General features: G+C 49.7%; 1 protein-coding gene across 1 annotated transcript in view; it reads right to left on the bottom strand.

The window, feature by feature from the left end:
* Positions 1 to 21790, bottom strand: part of PPME1 (protein phosphatase methylesterase 1) — a 252908-nt gene that overhangs the window by 102025 nt on the left and 129093 nt on the right. The window contains exon 9 of the mRNA XM_085623336.1: positions 5996 to 6143. Coding sequence (XP_085479462.1) covers positions 5996 to 6143 — 148 coding nt within the window. The remainder of the gene's footprint in view (positions 1 to 5995; positions 6144 to 21790) is intronic.

Below are 21790 nucleotides of genomic sequence, written 5' to 3'. Positions count from 1 at the left end.
TCTCCCCACTGCTGAAAGAGACCTTGCGCCACTTCGGAGTTCAGACGCCATTCGTGATCCATCATGCACCGGCGGCTGAGTTTGTCTGCTCTGGCGTTCAGAGAGCCCGCCAGATGTTGAACCACTAGGGCGACGCCCTGGTGTTCCAGCCACGTCCAGAGGCGCAGAGCCTCCTGACAAAGGGTCCACGACCCCACCCCGCCCTGTTTGTTGCAATACCACATGGCGGTGGTGTTGTCCGTGAACACCTGCACGACACTTCCCCGGACAGAGGGAAGGAAGGCTTTCAGTGCAAGTCGGATCGCTCTCAACTCCAACAGGTTGATGTGGAGACGAGACTCCGCCGGAGACCAGAGGCCTCTGATCTCCGCCTCTCCCATATGGCCACCCCATCCGAGGAGGGACGCATCCGTCACTATGACATGCTCCGGTTGGGGAAGGGAGAGGCTCTTGCCCTTGACCCAATCGCGGTCTGTGAGCCACCACTGCAACTGCTGTGCAGTGCCCTCCGAGATCAAGACATGGTCGGACAGGTTGCCGTGATGCTGGGCCCACTGAAACTTCAGGTCCCACTGCAGAGCCCGCATGCGCCGCCTGGCGTGATGCACTAGTAGGATGCAGGAGGCCATCAGCCCCAGAAGCCGCAACACTAGCCTGACCGAAACCCAGGATAGAGGCCGAAAGATGGGAATCAGGGCCTGAATATCCCGGACCCGCTGTTCCGGCGGATAGACCCGGAACTGCGCCGAATCGAGAACCGCTCCGATGAAGAGGAGCTTCTGAGAGGGACTCAGGTGTGACTTCGGCACGTTGATGGAAAATCCCAGCAAATGCAGGAGATCCGCCGTAGTCTGGAGGTGGGAGACGACTGTCTGGGGCGAGCCCGCCTTCAACAACCAGTCGTCGAGATAGGGGAAGACTGGAACCCCTGATCTGCGTAGATGAGCTGCGACCACCGCCATCACTTTCGTGAACACCCGAGGGGCACTGGTGAGGCCGAAGGGGAGCACGGTAAACTGAAAGTGCTCTTGGCCCACCGTGAACCGCAGGTAACGCCAGTGGCCGACAGGACGGGGATGTGGAAATATGCGTCCTGCAAGTCCAACGCTACCATCCAGTCTCCAGGGTCTAGGGCAGCTAGAACCTGAGCCAAAGTTAACATCTTGAACCTTTCCTTCCGGAGGAAGGCATTGACGTTCCGGAGGTCCAAGATAGGGCGGAGGCCCCCTTTGCCCTTCTTGGGAACCAGAAAGTAGTGGGAATAACAACCACAACCTACTTCTGGGCTCGGAACGCGCTCGACGGCCCCCTTGGCCAAGAGGGCCGAAACTTCCTCGTGGAGAAGATTCAAATGATCCCCCGAGATACGGTGGTGCTGCGGTGGCATGGCTGGAGGGGTCGTCTCGAAGGGGAGGGAGTAGCCCCATCGGACGATTTGCAGCACCCACCTGTCCGATGTGATGGGCCGCCAGTGGTGCAGGTGATGGCGAACTCTGCCGCCCACTGGCGTGGAATGGGCCTGAAAGCTCGGACTAGGAAGGCTTTGAGGCGGATGCTGCCGGGGTGGATGTGGGCTGACCGCGTCGTCCTCCAGAACCGCCTCGGCGCAAACCACGTCTGCGACCGCGCGCAGGTTGATTCTGCGGCTGGTGGCTAGGCGTACGTGAGGAGGCACCCCTTCCTTGGCCACGAAAGGGGCGAAAGGCGGAAGTTTGCGACCGCGGGGCCGAGAGGCCCAAGGACTTGGCCGTAGCCCGGGAGTCCTTAAAGCGATTCAGCGCACTGTCCGCTTTCTCGCCGAAAAGGCGAGTGCCATCAAAGGGCATGTCCATGAGGGTGCTCTGGACATCGCCCGAAAAGGACGTGGACCGCAGCCAGGCGTGACGTCTAAGCGCCACTGAGGTAGAAATCGCCCTACCCAGCGAGTCCGTAGTGTCAAGCCCACATCGGATAGCATGTCGCGCTGCATCCCACCCATCGGCCAGAGCCTGGGTAAGTCGTGTCTGGACCTCCTCCGGACACAGGGGCAGCACGTCCTCCACCGTATCCCACAGAGAGTGGGAATAACGGTCCAAGAGACAGGCGGTGTTCAAAGACCGCAGGCCCAAACTAAGGGAGGAGAACAGCTTTTTGCCGAACTGTTCCAGTCTCTTGGAATCCCGGTCCGGCGGAGCGGTCGGGAAGGAGGATTGGGAGGTAGAGGCCTGGATAACCAGGCTCTCGGGGGTAGGGTGTTGGGACAGAAAACTGGGGTCGCCCGGAGCAGGGCGGTGGCGCCTGGCGACGTTCCTGTCCACAGGAGGAACTGTGGAGGGCTTGGACCAGGTGCCCTGCAGAACGTCAGTGAGGGCCTCATTGAATGGCAGCAGAGGCTCAGTGGAGCTTGCTGCAGACTGAAGCACCTCAGTGAGGACGTTAGGCCTCACAGCCACGGCAGGTAGCTCGAGCCCAAGGGCTGCGGCCGCCTTGCGCAGCACCACAGAGAAAGCAGCACCCTCCTCCGAAGCCACAGTCGGAGGAGAGATGAATCCAGTGTCTGGAGAGGTATCCAGACCACTGGCCTCCCCCAGTTCATCTGCCCAGTCCTGGGACAGTTGAGCCTGAACGGCCATAGGATCCTTGGATCCCTCCCATTCGCCCCCATCATCCGATTCCTGGTATGCAGGAGGAAGGATCGGAGAGACATAATGTGTCTCCATCGATGCCGTAACGGCGCCGGGCCCGGAGCGGGGCTGAACTGGGGCTCGACGCCGAGCGGAGCCGGCGTCGGAGGTGGTACCGGTGTCGACGCCGGCGGAGGAGGCGTAACGAGGTCGACCGGCGTCGGTGGGGACTCGGGAACGGGTCCCTCGGGCACTTGCGGCGTCGAGGCCGGAGCCGCCGGCAGGCAAGGTTGCCCAGTCGGGTCCGCGGGGCCCGAAGGCGCGCCAGCGGGCGTCGACGGCGGAGCCAGGTTACTCATGGCCGAGATGAAGGCACTGACTTCCGCCGGCGTCGCGTCAGTCCCAGGGACCGGCGGGTATGGGGACTTGCGCGGCGCCTGCGGCTCCGCTGGAGCCGCGGGGTCGGAACCACCCTGACCCTCGGCCGAGTCGCGCGACCGGCGAGGGGAGTCCGAAGAGCGGTGTCGCCTCTTGGACTTCTTGGAGTACTTCGACTTACCCGAAGACTTGGAGCCAGACGATCGATGATGACGTCGGCTGCGGCTCCGCGACCGATCCTTGGACCTCCTCCTGGACCGGGATCGAGAGGGGAGCGGAGCAGAGTGGCGAAGCTCGAGAAGCTTACGGGACCGCTCCCGTCTAGCCTTCGAGGTCAGGGCCTTGCAGTCCGAACACGACTCCGCGTCGTGGTCGAGGCCCAAGCAGTAAAGGCACCGGCGGTGATGGTCCGTAACCGACATCAAGCGGTTGCAGTCAGCACAGGCTTTAAAACCAGGCATCCTACCGGCACCGGAGTCGAGACAAGATCAAAAAGGATCGAAAAAAGTTAGTCAAAAAGTGACTAAAGGGGTAGCTCTCCCGGATCTGCGCTTACTGGCGCGGAAAAAAGAAGAACTGACGTCAGCGCACGAGGGCGGCGTCTAAGTACTCCGACGACGTCATTCCGGCGCACGACGCAGACGACGGACGCGGAGCCGCAGACGACGCCTAGCGACGAGCAAGGGGTATTGCTGACGAAAAATCTTCCGGATCCAGTCTGACGCCTGGGGATATTCTAAGGTGAGGAATCTAACTAACGTGTTTCTTTCAGATATCACTAGAGCGAGTTAGCCAAAGTATCCTTTCAGATATAGACCCCCACTTATTTACTTTGGTGGTGATGAAGACTGGTATTAATCCTACCCTGCTCCTGTGCTCCTGAAAGTGAAATGGATAGCTGGTTTGGGTACCTTTGATTGTGCCTATGGCATGGAGGTCTGCCGGGCTGCGATATCTGACGTCACCGGAGTAAGCATTACAGCAGGAACCCGAGGGACCACAACTCCAATCGCTTCACGATTTCATTGAAAGAAATTTAAAGGAAGGACTTCTGAAGAACACTACTAAATGTTTTAGGGGGTTGGGCTTTGGAATCTAAAAACACTCACTTATGATAATAAAGAGACGTTTGTGGCACAGATCTAAGCTATGGCACTAAAAAAAAAAAAGACATGGGAGTGATTGGCAGAGTAGCTCCCCAATCCCAGATGGAAAGGTTTGTCCTAATGGAAGCGACCCACAGACTAATGACTCACCTCACAAGCAATAAATAAACCAAAAAAGAGGGCCCATTAGTAAAAAATGAATAGATCGACAAATCAGGGAAGCAAATGCATATACCAAAGAAACAAAACAGACTGCCTGTAAATTATTAGTTGGCGGAATATCTCGCCATACTAAATGGATGCTTACCAAGTCATCAACAGTCTTAGTGTATGTATCTATCACACGAAAAATATTTTTTTATGAAACAGATAAGGAATTATTAATACCATCAGCCACAATTTGTTTAAGTTATTTATCATAAACATCATATATAAATACATGTCTCTATATATAGATCACAGTGCAAAACATAAAAATGACCCAAATGGCAAAGAGAAGGTATACCATACATTTAAGCCCCATACAGCTACCCCACACTAATACCCAGATTCCCATACACCTCTCAAACCATTAATTCAACAGATACTCTCAACCATATCAACAACTTACAGATAAACAAGACATGTATAAAACAGAAAACAGAAAGCTCAACAAAATGTACTGATGGACAAACAAATATAGCAAAAAAGCAAGCAGAAAAATGTAAAATGCAATTACTTTGCTTGCATGTAGTTAATAAATAATTTATTCAAAAGCACAATTGCTTGACATTTCATACATTCTAATGGTCGAGTCTTGTTAACTGAAGATGCGCGTTTCGGTGGAGACCTACAGTATTGTCACACCTTCTTCAGGGCGCAAACAATCAAACCGAGCGAAAAAAGGGGTGCATCCAATGCAGAATCTGGCTCAGTGGACTTAGTGTGTTACTGAGTTCCCTCTTTACTCAAACTTGAGGGAAGCCTTGCCTTGTTAGCAGCACACCAGGAGCCAGATTCCGCATTGGATGCAACACTTTTTTCGCCCTACGTCTGATTGTGTTAGCACCCTAAAGAAGGTGTGACCATATCTGTGGGTCTCCACTGAAACGTGCGTCGGCGCATCTCCAGTTAACAAGATTACCATTGGAATGTATGAAATGTCAAGCAATTATGTTTTTGAAGAACTTTTTTGTTAGCTACATGCATGCAAAATAATCGAATTTTGAAATTGCTTGCTTTTGCTATATTGGTTTGTCCATCAGTACATTCTGTTGAGTTTTGTTTTCTGTTTTATACTGGTCTTGTTTATCTGTAAGTTGTTGATATGGTTGCGAGTATCTGTTAAATGAATGGTTTGAGAGGTGTATGGGCGTTTGAATCTGGGTATCAGTGGGGGTAGCTGTATTGGGCTTAAATATTTGGTATATGGCCTCTGCCATTTGGGTCATTTTTGTTATGTTTTGCACTGTGATATGTATTGATACATGTATTTATATATGATGATGTTTATAATAAATAACATTTCTGAAATAAAATTGTGGATGAAGGTATTCAGGATTCCCTATAGGTTTGATGAAAAAATATGGATTTTGTGTGATCGATATATACATACACATTAAGACTGTTGATGACTTGCTAAGCATCCTTTTAGTATGGAGAGATATTCCGCCAATTAATCCTTTTCAAGCAGTCTGTTTCTCTGGTATATGCATCACCTCCTAACAAGCAGTAGATCAGTGAGTGTAGCCTGGTACAAGAGATATTCGGGCAATGCAACTACAGAAAGGCGCAGAGCAGCACTCCTTCACTTGGCCCCAGGGGAGGTTTAACCTAACCGCCTCCAGAAGTACCAAAATCCCACACAATAACACTCGTCAACTGAAATAAATGGCTAAATCAGGAAGCCTGCCAGTAACCAGCTCGGACCTCTGTGTCATCTTCCTTCTTCTTCTTGCTACACGTATGACAACCTTCTCCCTCCTCTTCGTCTTCTTCTTCCTCCTCCTCATCCTCCTCCTCAATAATTCCTTCCACAATTGCTTTAGGAGTTGAAGGGCTGATAACATCTTCACACCTTGAAAAATATAATAAACTGGATGTTACAGTCGCAAAGATAGATGGAATTTCACAATCAGAGTACATCCTATTCAACTAAAGGCACTAACAAGTCTGTTTCCTTAAACATGGATCTTCCTATAATTAAAGTGTATGGGCATTAAAACTCAGCTTTCCATCTGGGAAGCTGAAAATGCCTCATTAGAACATATTGTGCCGAAATACCCATTTAGTATGTTAACAACCGTGTTGTAACCATTAAGTCCAGCACAGCAGAGCCCACCAAGTGCTCCACTGGTGCTTACACACTCGCATATCAAAAGCTGTGGGTAGGCAAGCTCATCATCCAACCTGCCTAATCTAGCAAAACTACAAAGAAATCATTAAAGGAACCGGTCCGCTGGTACGGGATCTTGAAATAGTCATCTGGCGACCAGAGGGTGCATTTATAAGTGAGGGACATACGTCCCTGTGGATGGCAGTGCCACTGACCACATAGGAATTCCTGTTTGAGAAGGATGTGAGAATCCATAGATGAAGCTAGTGATCAAGTAGCAACTGTAGAATGGCTGTGATAGGGCGGTGGCTGAGTTTATGGACAATAGTGCCTACACACTAAAACTGAAGATAGACTGTCCCTATATTTACAGACGAATGCTGGTCGCTACAATCTGTGTTCTTATTTGGCTATGGGCAGCATTTGCCTGAAGGCTCCTCATTATAGTAACCAAAATAAACAAATGGGCTCCGCATAATATCCTTAAAGAGATATCTATTTTTTTCTTCAATGGTTTGTCTTTAAAGCAGCGCTGCAGTAAATGTAACTGTTTCCCCTTGTCCAGCTGCCTTTCCATCCCTCAAGAAGACTCATTGTGTTCTATTTTTTTTTTGTATTATAACAATGCTTTATTGACAGATTATGGCAAAACAGATGGAGAAGCCAAAATATGATAACGTAACCAAATTGAGCAATTACAGTATGCTTCATGAATCCTATATCAAAACTTGAAGCGAAATATAGATTGACAAACAGTGGAAATTAAGGACTACATTATTATATATGACAGCCTTCTCTCTTTTCTAAATAACACTCATGAAGCAACTTTCAACAAGCATTTAAACTAAATTATACTCTAACTGCAGAACATTTTTAGGGGGAAATGGGTTGCAGGGTCTTAATCAATCGGGAACTAAGAAAAAACACAATAAGTAGGCCAGTTCTAGACGAAAATTAAGCATACATACTTGATTCAGGCGGGAGACTCCAGATTGTTTAAGCCAACAACTATTTGCAATGCAAAAGGTCTCACATTTGTGAAAGTTAGAGCTATTGGCATTGTAAATGACAAAGTTATTTAGTTATGTTTTTTGCTTTGCAAGCATTTTACACTGCCGTTGCGTAACGTGAAGCACTGTCAAAGCCAGAAACAAACAATGCACTTTGTGCTTGTAGTCTTAGTAGCTCAACTCCAGCGACAGAACAACAAGCCGGACAGCTGTCTGAAATATTATAATGCTGTGTTGCTGCATTCACATGCATTTCTGATGTTAGTTATTATGCAGGTTATAAAATGACAAAGTTAAAAAACAAAAAGCAAGCATAATGTCTATGTGATATTCTGGTCAAAATTACCAAATAGCATGCCTGATTTAGCTCGAAAGCACTGATTCCTGGATGTTATTCCATATCCCAGGTGCAAAACTCAGGATGAACTGAGCAGGGAAGAAATACTGCAAGGTAATAGTGCACTGAGAATTACTGCATCCATGTACTGGGCCACTTGTGATTGCCCCCTTAGATGTGTCAGATGGCTTGGAAGAAGTAAATACCTCGGTCTCAAACAATTTCTAGAAATTACCTGAAATGAACCTCACCCCAACAAAGTGATGAAAGTTGGACATACACACTTAAATGTTTTTTGTCTTCTTTTATCTCGTTCTACCTTCACTTAATCATTTCTCTGTATTCTTCCCGACTGTAAAGGAGCACTTCTGCAAATTATATTTCCCGTTCATATTCTGAACAATGTAATAAAAAATCAAATAAAAAAACTAACAAGTATGGGCATGGACTGATGTAAATGTGTTCTCTGAGTACAACCTGGGTAATCCACGTGAGAAGTGTCAAGATGACAGCACCGTGTTTAAGGAACCTCTTGGGCTGCAGGAGGCCAAGGTTTACCTGCTTCAGTCACATACCATAGAAACGCGGGCAGCGAGTTCTGCATTTGGGAAGTGCCCTGGGGCAGGACAGGCTGAAGAAAACTGACCTGTGAGGTAAGACGCTGGTTACCTGTGTCCCACTAGTGAGTGACATCACTTCTCTACTGGCTGTGCTGTGCACTGGGAAGGCTCTGTGCACTCCCGCCACCGCGCAGGGCCTGTGAAGTACTCACTTCATCAGAGCAGAGTCCCTGGGCACCCAACAAGGATTTTGCCCTCCTCTGCTGCAGAGACCCAGAACCCGTCGGATAGGGACATCGGACGCTAAAAGACAGGACATGCCCCCTGCCTATCAAAGATGTCGCGACCAACGCAACAGCACCAACAAATTACAAACAGCACAGTAAAAAGTTTCCAGTCTCAACAAAAATTAGTTAAAGAAAAGCAAAACAAAACCCTCAGTGTGGGTGGAAAATAACAATCAGAAGGAAATTGGCCAACAATTAGTGCTTAATTTGTGTTAAAAAATGTGTTTAAACCAAGCTTGTGCGGCCATGTCCAGTTAACGGACGAGTGTAATTGAGGTGGTAACTCTCTCTGCTCATCACACCATGCTAAACGCAACAAGTTGGATACAATTTCCAGCGCCTTCAACTTTAAAAAGGCGACCGCACTTCTGTTTTGTTCTGCACAGCTCGCCAAAAAAAAAACTTTTACTACACTCCACCTTAGAGTGTAGTAAAACTTGTAGTAGAAAACAAAAGCGTGGCCGCCATTTTAATGCTGAAGGAATTGTGCCCAAAACTAACCCGATTGTCTGCCGCATTTTGAAAAATTTAGTTTTGCAGCAATGACAGCACAGGTTTAACTTTAAATGTTTAGAGCTAAAGCGCGGCATGCCGTGACTGATACAAAAGTAAATAAATGGAATGAAATGTGGCATCTGCCTGCTTTTTTTGTTCTATTTACTTACTTTTGAAGCAATGGCGGCACGCCACATTTTAGCTTAAGATGTTTCACACTACAGCGCGGTGTGCCGCCATTGCTTCAATAGCAAATACATAGAAAAAACAAGCATTGGTAAATAATTAGGTTTTGCCTATTTGATTAATAAGAAGCTGTTTTTTATTGTAGCTTGCCGAGAAGTTGTAAAATATAAGTTACAGAAAGTCTTCTAAAGTGTTATGACTTCTTTATGTACAAAAAGGAAATATACTGTGCTGGTACAGTGCGGGTAAGTAATAGAAAAATTTTGAAAAATTAAATCAGAGGGAAATTTTAGAATTAATTGATGTAATAGCAATATTATCTGTTTAGCGTAGTTATGACAACTTTTGGGCCCAGTGCCAGGACACCTGCTGCACCATTTAAATTGTTCCCCTAGTGCCTGCAAGATAACTGCATTTGTGACTGCCTGTTCAAGTAAAATATAGCAATTATTTGTTTTTAGGTCTCGCCTACGCAGCGCATGCGCTGCATAGGAGAGACCTTATGGAATCGATTCAGGTTTTGCCCTAAAAACGTGCATGCGTTGCATTGCTTTCAATAGCAACGCGTGCACATTTGGTGATTCCCTTGCGGGAGCGAGCTTTGACTCCATATGTTTGTAATTAACTTGCAAACATATGGTGCCCCTGCTCGCTCCCGCAAAGGGAACAGGCGCAGGCCCCCTCCTCTCTCCCCTCCCCATGCTGCCTCTCAAACTTTATTTATTTATGTTTTTTTTTACTTTGAGCACAAGTCACGCGCGCGCTTGTTTCTAACTCCAAAAGTCTCAGTCGTGGCGATGTTTAAGCAGGGCCTTTCCGTTTTTTATAGGTATTTATTCCACTAGCACATACCTCAGCTGTAGAGACTTCTATTAGGATGCTTTGTGTTTACGGTTTATTATTTATTCTGAGGGGACAATTTTCCCTTAACCATAGTGTCTTCAAACCAGGGCATAATTGTTTATTTTAGGGGTAGAGATGGAAACATTAAAGTCAAGGTGAGTTTAAACCAGAGAATATTTGTTTGTTATTTATTCTCTGTACAAATATACAGTCTTGCTGATGGCGCACCAGAATTATGGACCATGAAATACCAGATTATGTGGTAGCTTTGCCTGAATTATGAAGCAAAAAAATAAAACGATCGTCTTTTGTGCAAGTTGTAAGTCTCTTGCTGGGTAAATCATATGCAACCATCGACTTTGAATGTCAATACGGACTGTCACCTCCTGTAGCTGTTTTTTTAGGTCTCGCCTTACTCAGCGCATGCGCTGGTCTGGCGAGACTTATTGAGAGGGCTCCAAAAAGTGCTACCAGGCCAGCCTAGAGCTACAGTGCATGTGCGCGGGCGCGCGCGCTGCGCTTTCCCGCGATTACTTTCACTTTCGCGGCCACACTGCCGCTTGACATAGCCAATAGGTGTCGCTTTTGGGACCTTATAAGTATTTAGTTATGCAACTGCTGCATGGCTAAACACTTATAAGGTCCCAAAGGCGAGACCTATTGGCTATGCCAATGCTTGTTTTAACTTGTCTTTGTGCCCGTAATTAAATATAAACTCGGCTGTGGGCACCTGTTTTGGGCGGTGTCTACAGAATCAGAGCGGCACCCAATGTAGAGTATCGAAGGTTGTTTATATTTATTCTCAATGTATGTTGCTCTCTGGTGCTCTGCCTTTCCCATGTTGAGAGCGGGTACTTCTGATTTCAGAACCGCATACCAGAGACATGAGCGCCATCTTGCGAATAGCTTCTATTACTACACTCTATGGCAAGATGTTTTGGGGCAGAATAAAATTTCTCGAAACTAGTCCAAATTACGTGGTATTTTGGAAGTTAAATGTTGTATCATTTGTCATCTACATGTTCAGTCAGGTGCCGTCTCCTGCCATCGAATACTAGATTTTGCTCTAAGTCTGCTCATCAGGTTTGCGTCAATATTGGTTTGGCGCTGCGTGGCATCTCATTACTTATATCAGTCTTTCTTATTCACTTTGACACTGTTAGAAAAACCCCACTCCCACACCGGAAAGGGTGGTGGTAACGGGGACTTTCCAGACATACACAGTGGTAGCTTGGCTCGAGTGGTCAGGGGTCAGGCACCGTGTTAAGCATACGCAATACCCATACAATAACCATGCGTGCATCCGTTCCAAAAACGACACTACACCTTAAAAATTATGAAAATATCTCTGTGTTTATCTTCTTTTCTCTTAGTTGCTGATTAAATAAATAATAATACAATCACAGAACACAAGGCTTCTCCTTAAAAAGTGCAGGTCAAATAAATAGTAACACTTTACAGGTGCAATAAATAGGTTCAGGTCAAATAAATACTGTGAGGGAATAAATACTGTACAGGAATAAGTTAGCTCAGGACAATAAATACATTACAGGAATAATTTAGATAAATACAATAAATACAGTACCCTCAATAAATAATACCAGCCAACAATGACATTTGTAAAATCAGATCACATTTAAAATACTATGGGCTGATTTGGCCCAGTCACAGCTTGTGGTTAGGTGGATGGCCTGTGGGTGTCTCACCTAGCTTGGGTAAGGCTGAGGCTAAAACTGAGGTAGATCAAGGGTAATCTAGGAATCTGGCTCTCCCAAACTACACCACCCCTCACACAGGTCACTGTATCAGTCTCAGTCCACCCCTGGCACTTCCAGGCTGGTTCTAACACCTCTTTATCCCTTAGGATGGTCTCTTAGAGCTCCACAGGGCCTTAGGCGCCCTCTATTCCACTTACTGCCCTTTTTATGAAGCTCCGACGCCGCTGGAGTCGTGTCGACGCCGTGAGGCGGTTCCGGTTCGATGTCGGCGGCCTCGGCACAATGTCAGTTCTTGACGACGCCGGTAGGCGGTTCCGGTTCGATGTCGGCGGCCTCGGCTCGATGTCTATCTCCGATTCGATGACGTCGGGCTGTCTTGGCTCGATGTCGACTTCGGGCAGCTCCGGTTCGATGTCGGCGGCCTCGGCTCGCTGTCAACCTCCGATTCGATGACGTCGGGCTGTCTTGGCTCGATGTCGACTTCCGCCGGCTCTGGAGTGCGACCTCCACTCCCGACCTCCGGCACGATTCTCTTCAGGTTCCGGCGACTCCGGAGTGCGACCTCCACTCCCGACCTCCGGCACGATTCTCTTCAGGTTCCGGCGACTCCGGAGTGCGATCTCCACTCCCGACCTCCGGCACGCTTCACCTCGGTCTCCGGCGACTCCGGAGGGCGGACTTCACTCCCCCGTCGACGCCGCTCACTCGACCTCTGGCGGCTCCGGGTACGACGTCTGCTTTCCAGTCAGCGCCGCTTCTCCACCTCGGGCTCCAGGTCTCAGGCTTCTCGACGTCGGACTCCAGGGAAACCAATAAACAGGTCAGATTCTTGCTTTTCTTTACTTCTAAGGCCTGTTCCTGCTGTCCAGGTCCTTAAGATGGTTTTTCTTGCTTTGTCCCACACAGGGCTCCAGGCTGGGCTCAGTCAGTAGGGACTAGTATCAAGGGTGGGTTTATGGACCCCACTCCAGGCACAAGTTTCCACCCCTGCTGCCTCACTCCTTCCTCCTTCAGGTTTCTGCTCCTCTCTCTTCACCAGTCAGGTGCCAACTGCCAGCTCCAACTGTCAACTCTGGCTTTAGCTTCTCAACATTCCAAACCGCCTCCAACTGTCACAGGGTTCTGGAATGTTCTGGAAGGTGCTGGTAGGTTCCAGTGGGTTCTGATGAGGTCACAGGTGGCCACCATTTTGTGCTCCAGGCCCTCAGACAGAAGTTCCAGGGGTAGGTAAAATGGCTCCCTGAATCTGCATCAATACAAAAAAGTCTGGTGGTTCCCAAAAAGGAAAAATACTAACAGGGTTTGAGGCAAAAGTGGGACAAAATAAATAATGATGAGGAGGGACCACCCAAAGGGCTGACAGGTCTAACACGCGTCCCCCCCAGCTGAGAGTGGGGAGAGCTACCCAACCCCTTGGGAGTTCTCATCACTAAGGCGGAAATACCTTGAGAGACCGTCTGCATTGGCGTGGTCCACTCCAGGCCGATGTTCCACCTGAAAGTCCATTCCCTGTAGGGAAATAGACCACCTCAACAACTTGGGATTCTCCCCCTTCATCTGCATCAGCCAACGAAGGGGTTTGTGGTCGGTCTGAACCAGGAAGTGCGAGCCAAACAGGTATGGCCGCAACTTCTTCAGAGCCCATACCACTGCAAAGGCTTCACGCTCTATTGCACTCCACTTCTGTTCCCTGGGAAGTAGTCTCCGGGATAGGAAGACCACGGGTTGATCCAGACCCTCTTCATTGAGTTGCGATAATACTGCCCCAATGCCATGTTCTGATGCATCTGTCTGGACAATATACTCCTTGGAAAAGTCTGGGTCCCTTAAGACCGGGGCCTCGCACATGGCTTGCTTCAGCTTCACAAAGGCCTGCTGACAAGCCTCCGTCCAGACTACCCGTCGAGGTTGTTTCTTGGACGTGAGCTCCGTGAGGGGGGCTACGATGGTACCGTACCCCTTCACGAAGCGGCGGTAGTATACCGTGAGGCCCAGAAAAGCTCGGACCTCAGTCTGTGTCTTGGGGGGTTCCCAGGCCATGATGGCCTCGATCTTCGCCTGGAGGGGTTGCACCGCTCCCCTACCCACCAAGTGTCGAAGGTACACTACCGACCCCTGCCCGATCTGGCACTTGCTGGCCTTGATCGTCAATCCAGCTTGTCTCAGGGCCTGGAGAACAGCTTGCAGGTGACGCAAGTGATCCTCCCAGCTGTTACTGAAGACGGCTATGTCATCCAGATAAGCAGCAGAGAAACTCTCCATTCCGGTGAGGATCTGGTTTACCAGGCGCTGAAACGTGGCAGGTGCGTTCTTGAGCCCAAAGGGCATCACACAGAACTGGTAGTGGCCATTGGGCGTGGAGAAGGCTGACCTTTCCCTTGCTCCATCAGTCAAAGAGATCTGCCAGTACCCAGAAGTAAGGTCAAAGGTACTTAGATATTGGGCAGCTCCCAGCCGGTCAATCAATTCATCCGCCCTAGGGATCGGATGAGCATCAGTTTTGGTTACTGAATTCAGTCCCCGGTAGTCCACACAGAACCTCAGTTCCGGTTGTGCACCCGGTGGTGCAGCTTTTGGTACTAACAACACTGGACTGGACCAGGGGCTGCTAGAAGGTTCGATCACTCCTAGCTCCAGAATCTTAGTGACTTCACTGTTAATGCTGGCCTTCACCTTGTCTGACATCCGGTAGATCTTGGACTTCACAGGTGGGCTGTCTCCTGTGTCCACGTCATGGACGCACAGGTGAGTCCTACCCGGAACAAGGGAGAACAACGAAGAGTACTGCCCCAGGACCTGGCGGCAGTCCTCCTGCTGTTCAGGAGTTAGAGATGGGGAGAGAATCACTCCCTCCACCGACCCATCCTTTTCTTGAGACGCAAACAAATCGGGGAGAGGCTCGCTTTCCGCGTCCTCTGCTCCGTCAGTCACCATCATCAAGATGACTTCGGGCCTCTCGTGGTGGGGTTTGAGGCGGTTGGCGTGCAGCACCCGTAGGGGCTGACGAGGGGTCTTAAGATCCACCAAGTAGGTAGCCTTACCCTTCTTCTCCAACACCTCAAAGGGTCCTGACCAGCGATCCTGGAGGGCGCTAAGCTCTCCTGGTTCGATCACCCACACCTTCTGGCCAGGCTCCAACTCCACCGGGTGAGCGTTGTGGTCATACCACGCCTTCATTACTGCTTGGCTGGCTTCCAATTTGTCAGAAGCTTGCTTCCACAACTTAGCCATTTGGCTACGGAAGGCCAGCATGTAGCTCACCACATCCTGGGGAAGCTTTCTGGGAGTTCTTTCCCATCCGTCTCTCACCAGGTTGAGAGGTCCACGTACAGGGTGCCCATACAAAAGCTCGAAGGGGCTGAGGCCCACTCCCTTCTGTGGCACTTCCCTGTAAGAAAAGAGTAGACAGGGTAGGTGCACGTCCCATTTCCTCCGCAGGCTTTCAGGCAGACTTCTGATCATGCCTTTCAGGGTTTTGTTAAACCTCTCCACCAGACCATTGGTCTGGGGGTGGTAAGGAGTTGTGAACCGGTAGGTCACTCCACACTCCTTCCACATGGCCCGCATGTACGCTGACATGAAGTTGGTCCCCCTGTCGGACACAACTTCCTTGGGAAAACCCACTCGGGTAAAGATTCCCATCAGGGCCCTAGCCACAACAGGTGCTGTTATGGTCCTCAGAGGTATTGCCTCTGGGTACCGTGTGGCATGATCCACCAGAACCAGGATAAACCTGTGACCAGCTGTAGTAGGTGGATCTAACGGACCCACAATGTCGATGCCCACCCTTTCAAAGGGGGTGCTAACGACAGGAAGTGGTTCCAGGGGAGCTTTTAGCTTCACCCCTGTTTTCCCACTGGCTTGGCAAGACACACATGTCCGGCAGTAGGTATCGGACGACACTTTCATTTGAGGCCAATAAAAGTGTGGGACAAGACGGGCGAAGGTCTTGTCTTGCCCCAGGTGTCCTGCCAAGGGGATCTCGTGAACCAACTCCAGAAGGAAGGCTCGATAACGTTGAGGGACTACCAAGGCTCGTGACGATCCATGTAGGGGTGCCTTGGGTTCACTGTAGAGGAGGCCATCCTCCCAGTAAACACTGTAGTTCCCTTCAACGTTCCCTGCTGCCTGGGCTTTGGCCTGACGCCTCAGCCCCTCAAGGGTAGGGCACTCCCTCTGGCCCTGGCAGAATTCCTCCCTGGACGGGCCTCCCTCCACGTGCCACTCGGCCGGGATGGGTAGGTCCTCCAGTTCGGTGACATCCCCCACCGCAGACTCCTGGTCCACCACCTCCGGTGGCCTATCCGTCCTACGGGGTGTGGACGCCGAGGCAGGCTCCTCCTGTCCTCGGTTCTTCCCTTGACTGGCAGCTGGCTGGGCCTTTGTTCCAGGCTCCAGCCGAAACGAACTCCCTCTCCGGGTAGTCGCGGACCTTGTGCTCACACAGGCCCAGTCAGGTGTACCCAGCATCTCAGTATGAGTCCGGTATTCCACCTCCTTCCAAGCATTGTGCTCCATGTCATTCCCCAGTAGACAATCGACTGGCACGGCAGGGCTTACGGCAACTCGAAGTGAACCTGCAACCCCCCCCCTTCAAAGGGAACCTCGGCCACCGGATAGTGGCCTGTTCTGCCGTCAGCCATCGCGGCTGGGTGGAGTACATCGGGAATTACCTGCTCTGGAGACACCAGTTGGCTACGTACCATAGTCATACTGGCTCCTGTGTCTCTCAGAGCCTCCCCTCTTTGGCCGTTGATGGTGACCCACTGCCCATACTTTACGGTATTTGCGGGCACCTGGATCTTAGGAACCATCTCCCGTTCTCCCAGGGACACTAAAGTGACACCCGCTTACTCCCTTCCCTTAATTAAAGGCATCTCCTCCCCGAGCACTACACTAGCTACTCCGGGGGTCTTTCCTCCAATGGGAGGGGGTGGTCGTTTCGGGCACTTCGCGTCTCCCTTGTAGTGTCCAACGCCACCGCACTCGTAGCAATGGACAACCCTTGGCTGCTGACTCTGGCCAGGATTAGGGTTTCTGGGTGGGTTAGCCCTAGGGGTGAATCCTGTTCCCTTCCCTTGGAAATTATTTTGGGGGCCTTTGGAGAACTCCTTTTTCTTTTCCCCTCCCTCTTTCTTCTGGGGGGCGCCCTGTCCGGCCTTTTGAGTATCCCCTCCAGTCCCCCTTGTGGACACCCGGGTACTAGCCCAAATGTCCGCCTCCTCAGCAAGCTTCCGGGGATTGGTCAGCTTGCTATCCACCAGGTGTTGACGCAGTTCAGGGAAACATTTTTCGAGCAGGTGTTCCTTCAGTACTAAATCAAACAACCCCTCGTAGTTCCTCACTTCACTGCCCTGAATCCAACCCTCTAGTGCCTTCTTTGCATAGTCCAGGAAGTCCACCCAATTCTGCGTGCCCAGTTTGTGACTACCCCGGAACTTCTGTCGGTACTTTTCGGGTGTTAGTCCAAACTTTCTTATGAGCGCCACCTTCATGGTGGGGTAGTGGGTCTGCTCATCCTCCTCTAGGGCCAATAAAGCATCCCTACCAGCTGGAGGCATGTACTTGTACAATCCCGCTCCCCAGTACTTCTCTGGAACCCTTAACGAGACCTCATAGGCCGCTAGCCACTTGGCAATATCGTCGCCCACTCCATAGCTAGCTACTATGTCCTTTGGCAGGTAGGGTTTGGGTTCCCTGGTGAACTCTCTTTCTTGGTCTTTACTGCCACCATTAGGAACAGTTTGTGCCCCGATTCTTAGGATCTGAAGATCTATCTCTTTCAGCCTTAGCTCATGAGCCATCCTCTGTTCCTCCTTCTCTTTCTCTAGCCTTGCTAAGTCCCATGTGAGCTGTCTTTTCTCCCTCCGGTCTGTTAACTCCACTTCCGACAAGCCACCGCTAGAGGCACTGCTGCCCTTCCTGGAAATGGTTCTGGGCCCCGCTAACAGGTTCCCCACCTCAGGTTGGTACAAACCAGCTCCCTCACTGTCGGGCTCTCTATCCCTGTCCTCCTCCTCAGCCTTGCTTTCTCGTCGTGCTTCCCCCCAAGCCCTTAAGCTGGTTTGGAGTGCACCCTTCTTTGCTCCTGGGGGACAATACACCCCCTCCCGCTGACAAAACTCCCTGAGTTGGGCCACAGTATAGGTTTCCAGGTCTTCTAGCACAAACTCCATTTTGCCCACTCAGAACAGAAGACAGGTTTTTACAGAAGCAATGCAGGGGGGGTACCTTTAATAATACCTCCTCCCACCACCAGAGTAAATTTGGAAAAAACAAAAACTCACAATTAGGAAGGCCGCTTTGAGAAAACTCCAGGTGTAGGCCTATGGACTACCCACAGTTATTGTCGAGTATGCGTAGGCACAGCTCGATCCCGCCGCTGAACACCAATTATGTTAGAAAAACCCCACTCCCACACTGGAAAGGGTGGTGGTAACGGGGACTTTCCAGACATACACAGTGGTAGCTTGGCTCGAGTGGTCAGGGGTCAGGCACCGTGTTAAGCATACGCAATACCCATACAATAACCATGCGTGCATCCGTTCCAAAAACGACACTACACCTTAAAAATTATGAAAATATCTCGGTGTTTATCTTCTTTTCTCTTAGTTGCTGATTAAATAAATAATAATACAATCACAGAACACAAGGCTTCTCCTTAAAAAGTGCAGGTCAAATAAATAGTAACACTTTACAGGTGCAATAAATAGGTTCAGGTCAAATAAATACTGTGAGGGAATAAATACTGTACAGGAATAAGTTAGCTCAGGACAATAAATACATTACAGGAATAATTTAGATAAATACAATAAATACAGTACCCTCAATAAATAAGACCAGCCAACAATGACATTTGTAAAATCAGATCACATTTAAAATACTATGGGCTGATTTGGCCCAGTCACAGCTTGTGGTTAGGTGGATGGCCTGTGGGTGTCTCACCTAGCTTGGGTAAGGCTGAGGCTAAAACTGAGGTAGATCAAGGGTAATCTAGGAATCTGGCTCTCCCAAACTACACCACCCCTCACACAGGTCACTGTATCAGTCTCAGTCCACCCCTGGCACTTCCAGGCTGGTTCTAACACCTCTTTATCCCTTAGGATGGTCTCTTAGAGCTCCACAGGGCCTTAGGCGCCCTCTATTCCACTTACTGCCCTTTTTATGAAGCTCCGACGCCGCTGGAGTCGTGTCGACGCCGTGAGGCGGTTCCGGTTCGATGTCGGCGGCCTCGGCACAATGTCAGTTCTTGACGACGCCGGTTGTCGGTTCCGGTTCGATGTCGGCGGCCTCGGCTCGATGTCTATCTCCGATTCGATAAAGTCGGGCTGTCTTGGCTCGATGTCGACTTCGGGCAGCTCCGGTTCGATGTCGGCGGCCTCGGCTCGCTGTCGACCTCCGATTCGATGACGTCGGGCTGTCTTTGCTCGATGTCGACTTCCGCCGGCTCCGGAGTGCGACCTCCACTCCCGACCTCCGGCACGATTCTCTTCAGGTTCCGGCGACTCCGGAGTGCGACCTCCACTCCCGACCTCCGGCACGATTCTCTTCAGGTTCCGGCGACTCCGGAGTGCGATCTCCACTCCCGACCTCCGGCACGCTTCACCTCGGTCTCCGGCGACTCCGGAGGGCGGACTTCACTCCCCCGTCGACGCCGCTCACTCGACCTCGGGTGACTGCCTCCTCGACCTCTGGTACTCCTCACGACCTCCGTCGGCGCCCTCTCTCGACCTCTGGCGGCTCCGGGTACGACGTCTGCTTTCCAGTCAGCGCCGCTTCTCCACCTCGGGCTCCAGGTCTCAGGCTTCTCGACGTCAGACTCCAGGGAAACCAATAAACAGGTCAGATTCTTGCTTTTCTTTACTTCTAAGGCCTGTTCCTGCTGTCCAGGTCCTTAAGATGGTTTTTCTTGCTTTGTCCCACACAGGGCTCCAGGCTGGGCTCAGTCAGTAGGGACTAGTATCAAGGGTGGGTTTATGGACCCCACTCCAGGCACAAGTTTCCACCCCTGCTGCCTCACTCCTTCCTCCTTCAGGTTTCTGCTCCTCTCTCTTCACCAGTCAGGTGCCAACTGCCAGCTCCAACTGTCAACTCTGGCTTTAGCTTCTCAACATTCCAAACCGCCTCCAACTGTCACAGGGTTCTGGAATGTTCTGGAAGGTGCTGGTAGGTTCCAGTGGGTTCTGATGAGGTCACAGGTGGCCACCATTTTGTGCTCCAGGCCCTCAGACAGAAGTTCCAGGGGTAGGTAAAATGGCTCCCTGAATCTGCATCAATACGAAAAAGTCTGGTGGTTCCCAAAAAGGAAAAATACTAACAGGGTTTGAGGCAAAAGTGGGACAAAATAAATAATGATGAGTAGGGACCACCCAAAGGGCTGACAGGTCTAACAGACACACTATGCTTCTTCAAGAAACCATAATAGGTCGTATTAATGCCTATTTTCAAAATGTTCACCCTGTCCAAAATATATATGCCATTCCAGCGTTTTTCGCGCGATGAAAGATATTTTTTATTTAAATGAAAGAACAGCTCTCATGCTTTATTGCGCGGTTTGCTCAAAAGAAAATCTCCATAAAAAAAAAAAAGAGAAACAAACCCACAGTTGCCTGATGCAAAACTGACAAATACATGTACTTTGCAAAGCCTTTTAAAACCCTAAACTGTTCTGGTCCCTCTAGCTCAGAGACAGAGCAGACCTGCCAGGATCCCCCATCAATACTCATTGACAGGTGCTTAACCAAACAGCACTATGTGGGAGGTAGCACGCTGCTCAATTCTCTTGGGCCTTGAGATCTGAACAGGCAACCTAAAGCCTTCTTGCAGAAAATGGTCTGCTACCATATAATTGAAATATTCACAAAAGCAAGATAAGCTTAGAGGCAAGCCCGTGCAATATTTTTATTGTGCCCGAAAAAATTGGAGAGGGAAAATGTCAAAGGAGAATGTTTCAAGCAGAAATTGTCCTGCGGGAAACATTTGCTCGAACCAGGACCCTTGTCACGATCTCGCATGACTTTTGAACTCAGGGTACGACCTCTCGTTCACCTTTTACATGAAATGCCCGAGGAGATTTTTTTCTTTCAATTTCAAGCAATTTTCCTTATTCTTTGCAAATAGCCAATAGGTCTCGCCTTTGGGACCTTATAAGTATTAAGTTATCCAGCACAATAGCCTTACTGCCACAACATTAACTGTTGCATGGCTAAACACTTATAAGGTCCCAAAAGGCGAGACCTATTGGCTACGCCAATGCTTGTTTAGAGGAGTTATGATGACTTTTTGGCCCAGTGCCACTGCAACTGCTTCACCATTCAAATCATTACCCTAGTGCCTGAAAGATAACTGCACTTGTGTTAGAAATTAGATTTTTGGTAGGCTAGGGCATGTGCCGAAGCCAGGCAGAAACCACCATTCTAGGCAGGATAAAGGAGTTACACTCCTAAAATAACCCCTGCTCACCCCCTTGGTAGCTTGGCAAGAGCAGTAAGGCTCATCTTAGAGGCAGTGTTTAAAGCATTTGCACATGACCAACAGTAATACAGTGTTAGCACTACAAATGGACACCACACCAGTTTAGAAAAATATCCAATATTTTGATATACTTAAGACAAGACCAAAAACTATAAAAATCCACAATACAGTACTTACAAATCTTCAGTTAACAAAATATGCTTGAAAAACAGTTCCTTGATGTCGATCGCTCCGTCCGAGGCTATCACGGCGTCGTCAGCAAACAAATCCAAACAGTTCAAGCTTACCGCGGCTTCGTGGGCCAGCTACGGTGCCGGGAAGATCCGCAAACAGTACCTTTTAGAAATGCAGGGCGCCGGCGACCTCTCGTTGAACATCAAAAAACACGGCGTCCGCAGGCGTCCGTTCCGGAGGTCGGTGCAGGAGTCGTCTGGGCCCTCAAATTCACACACGTTTCAGATCGAACTCCTCTCTGTTGA

The sequence above is a fragment of the Triturus cristatus genome, chromosome 8 (genome assembly GCF_964204655.1).
Source record: "Triturus cristatus chromosome 8, aTriCri1.1, whole genome shotgun sequence".
NCBI lineage: Eukaryota > Metazoa > Chordata > Amphibia > Caudata > Salamandridae > Triturus > Triturus cristatus.
Note: the sequence above shows the minus strand (reverse complement) of the source record. Positions and strands in the feature narration are given on the sequence as shown.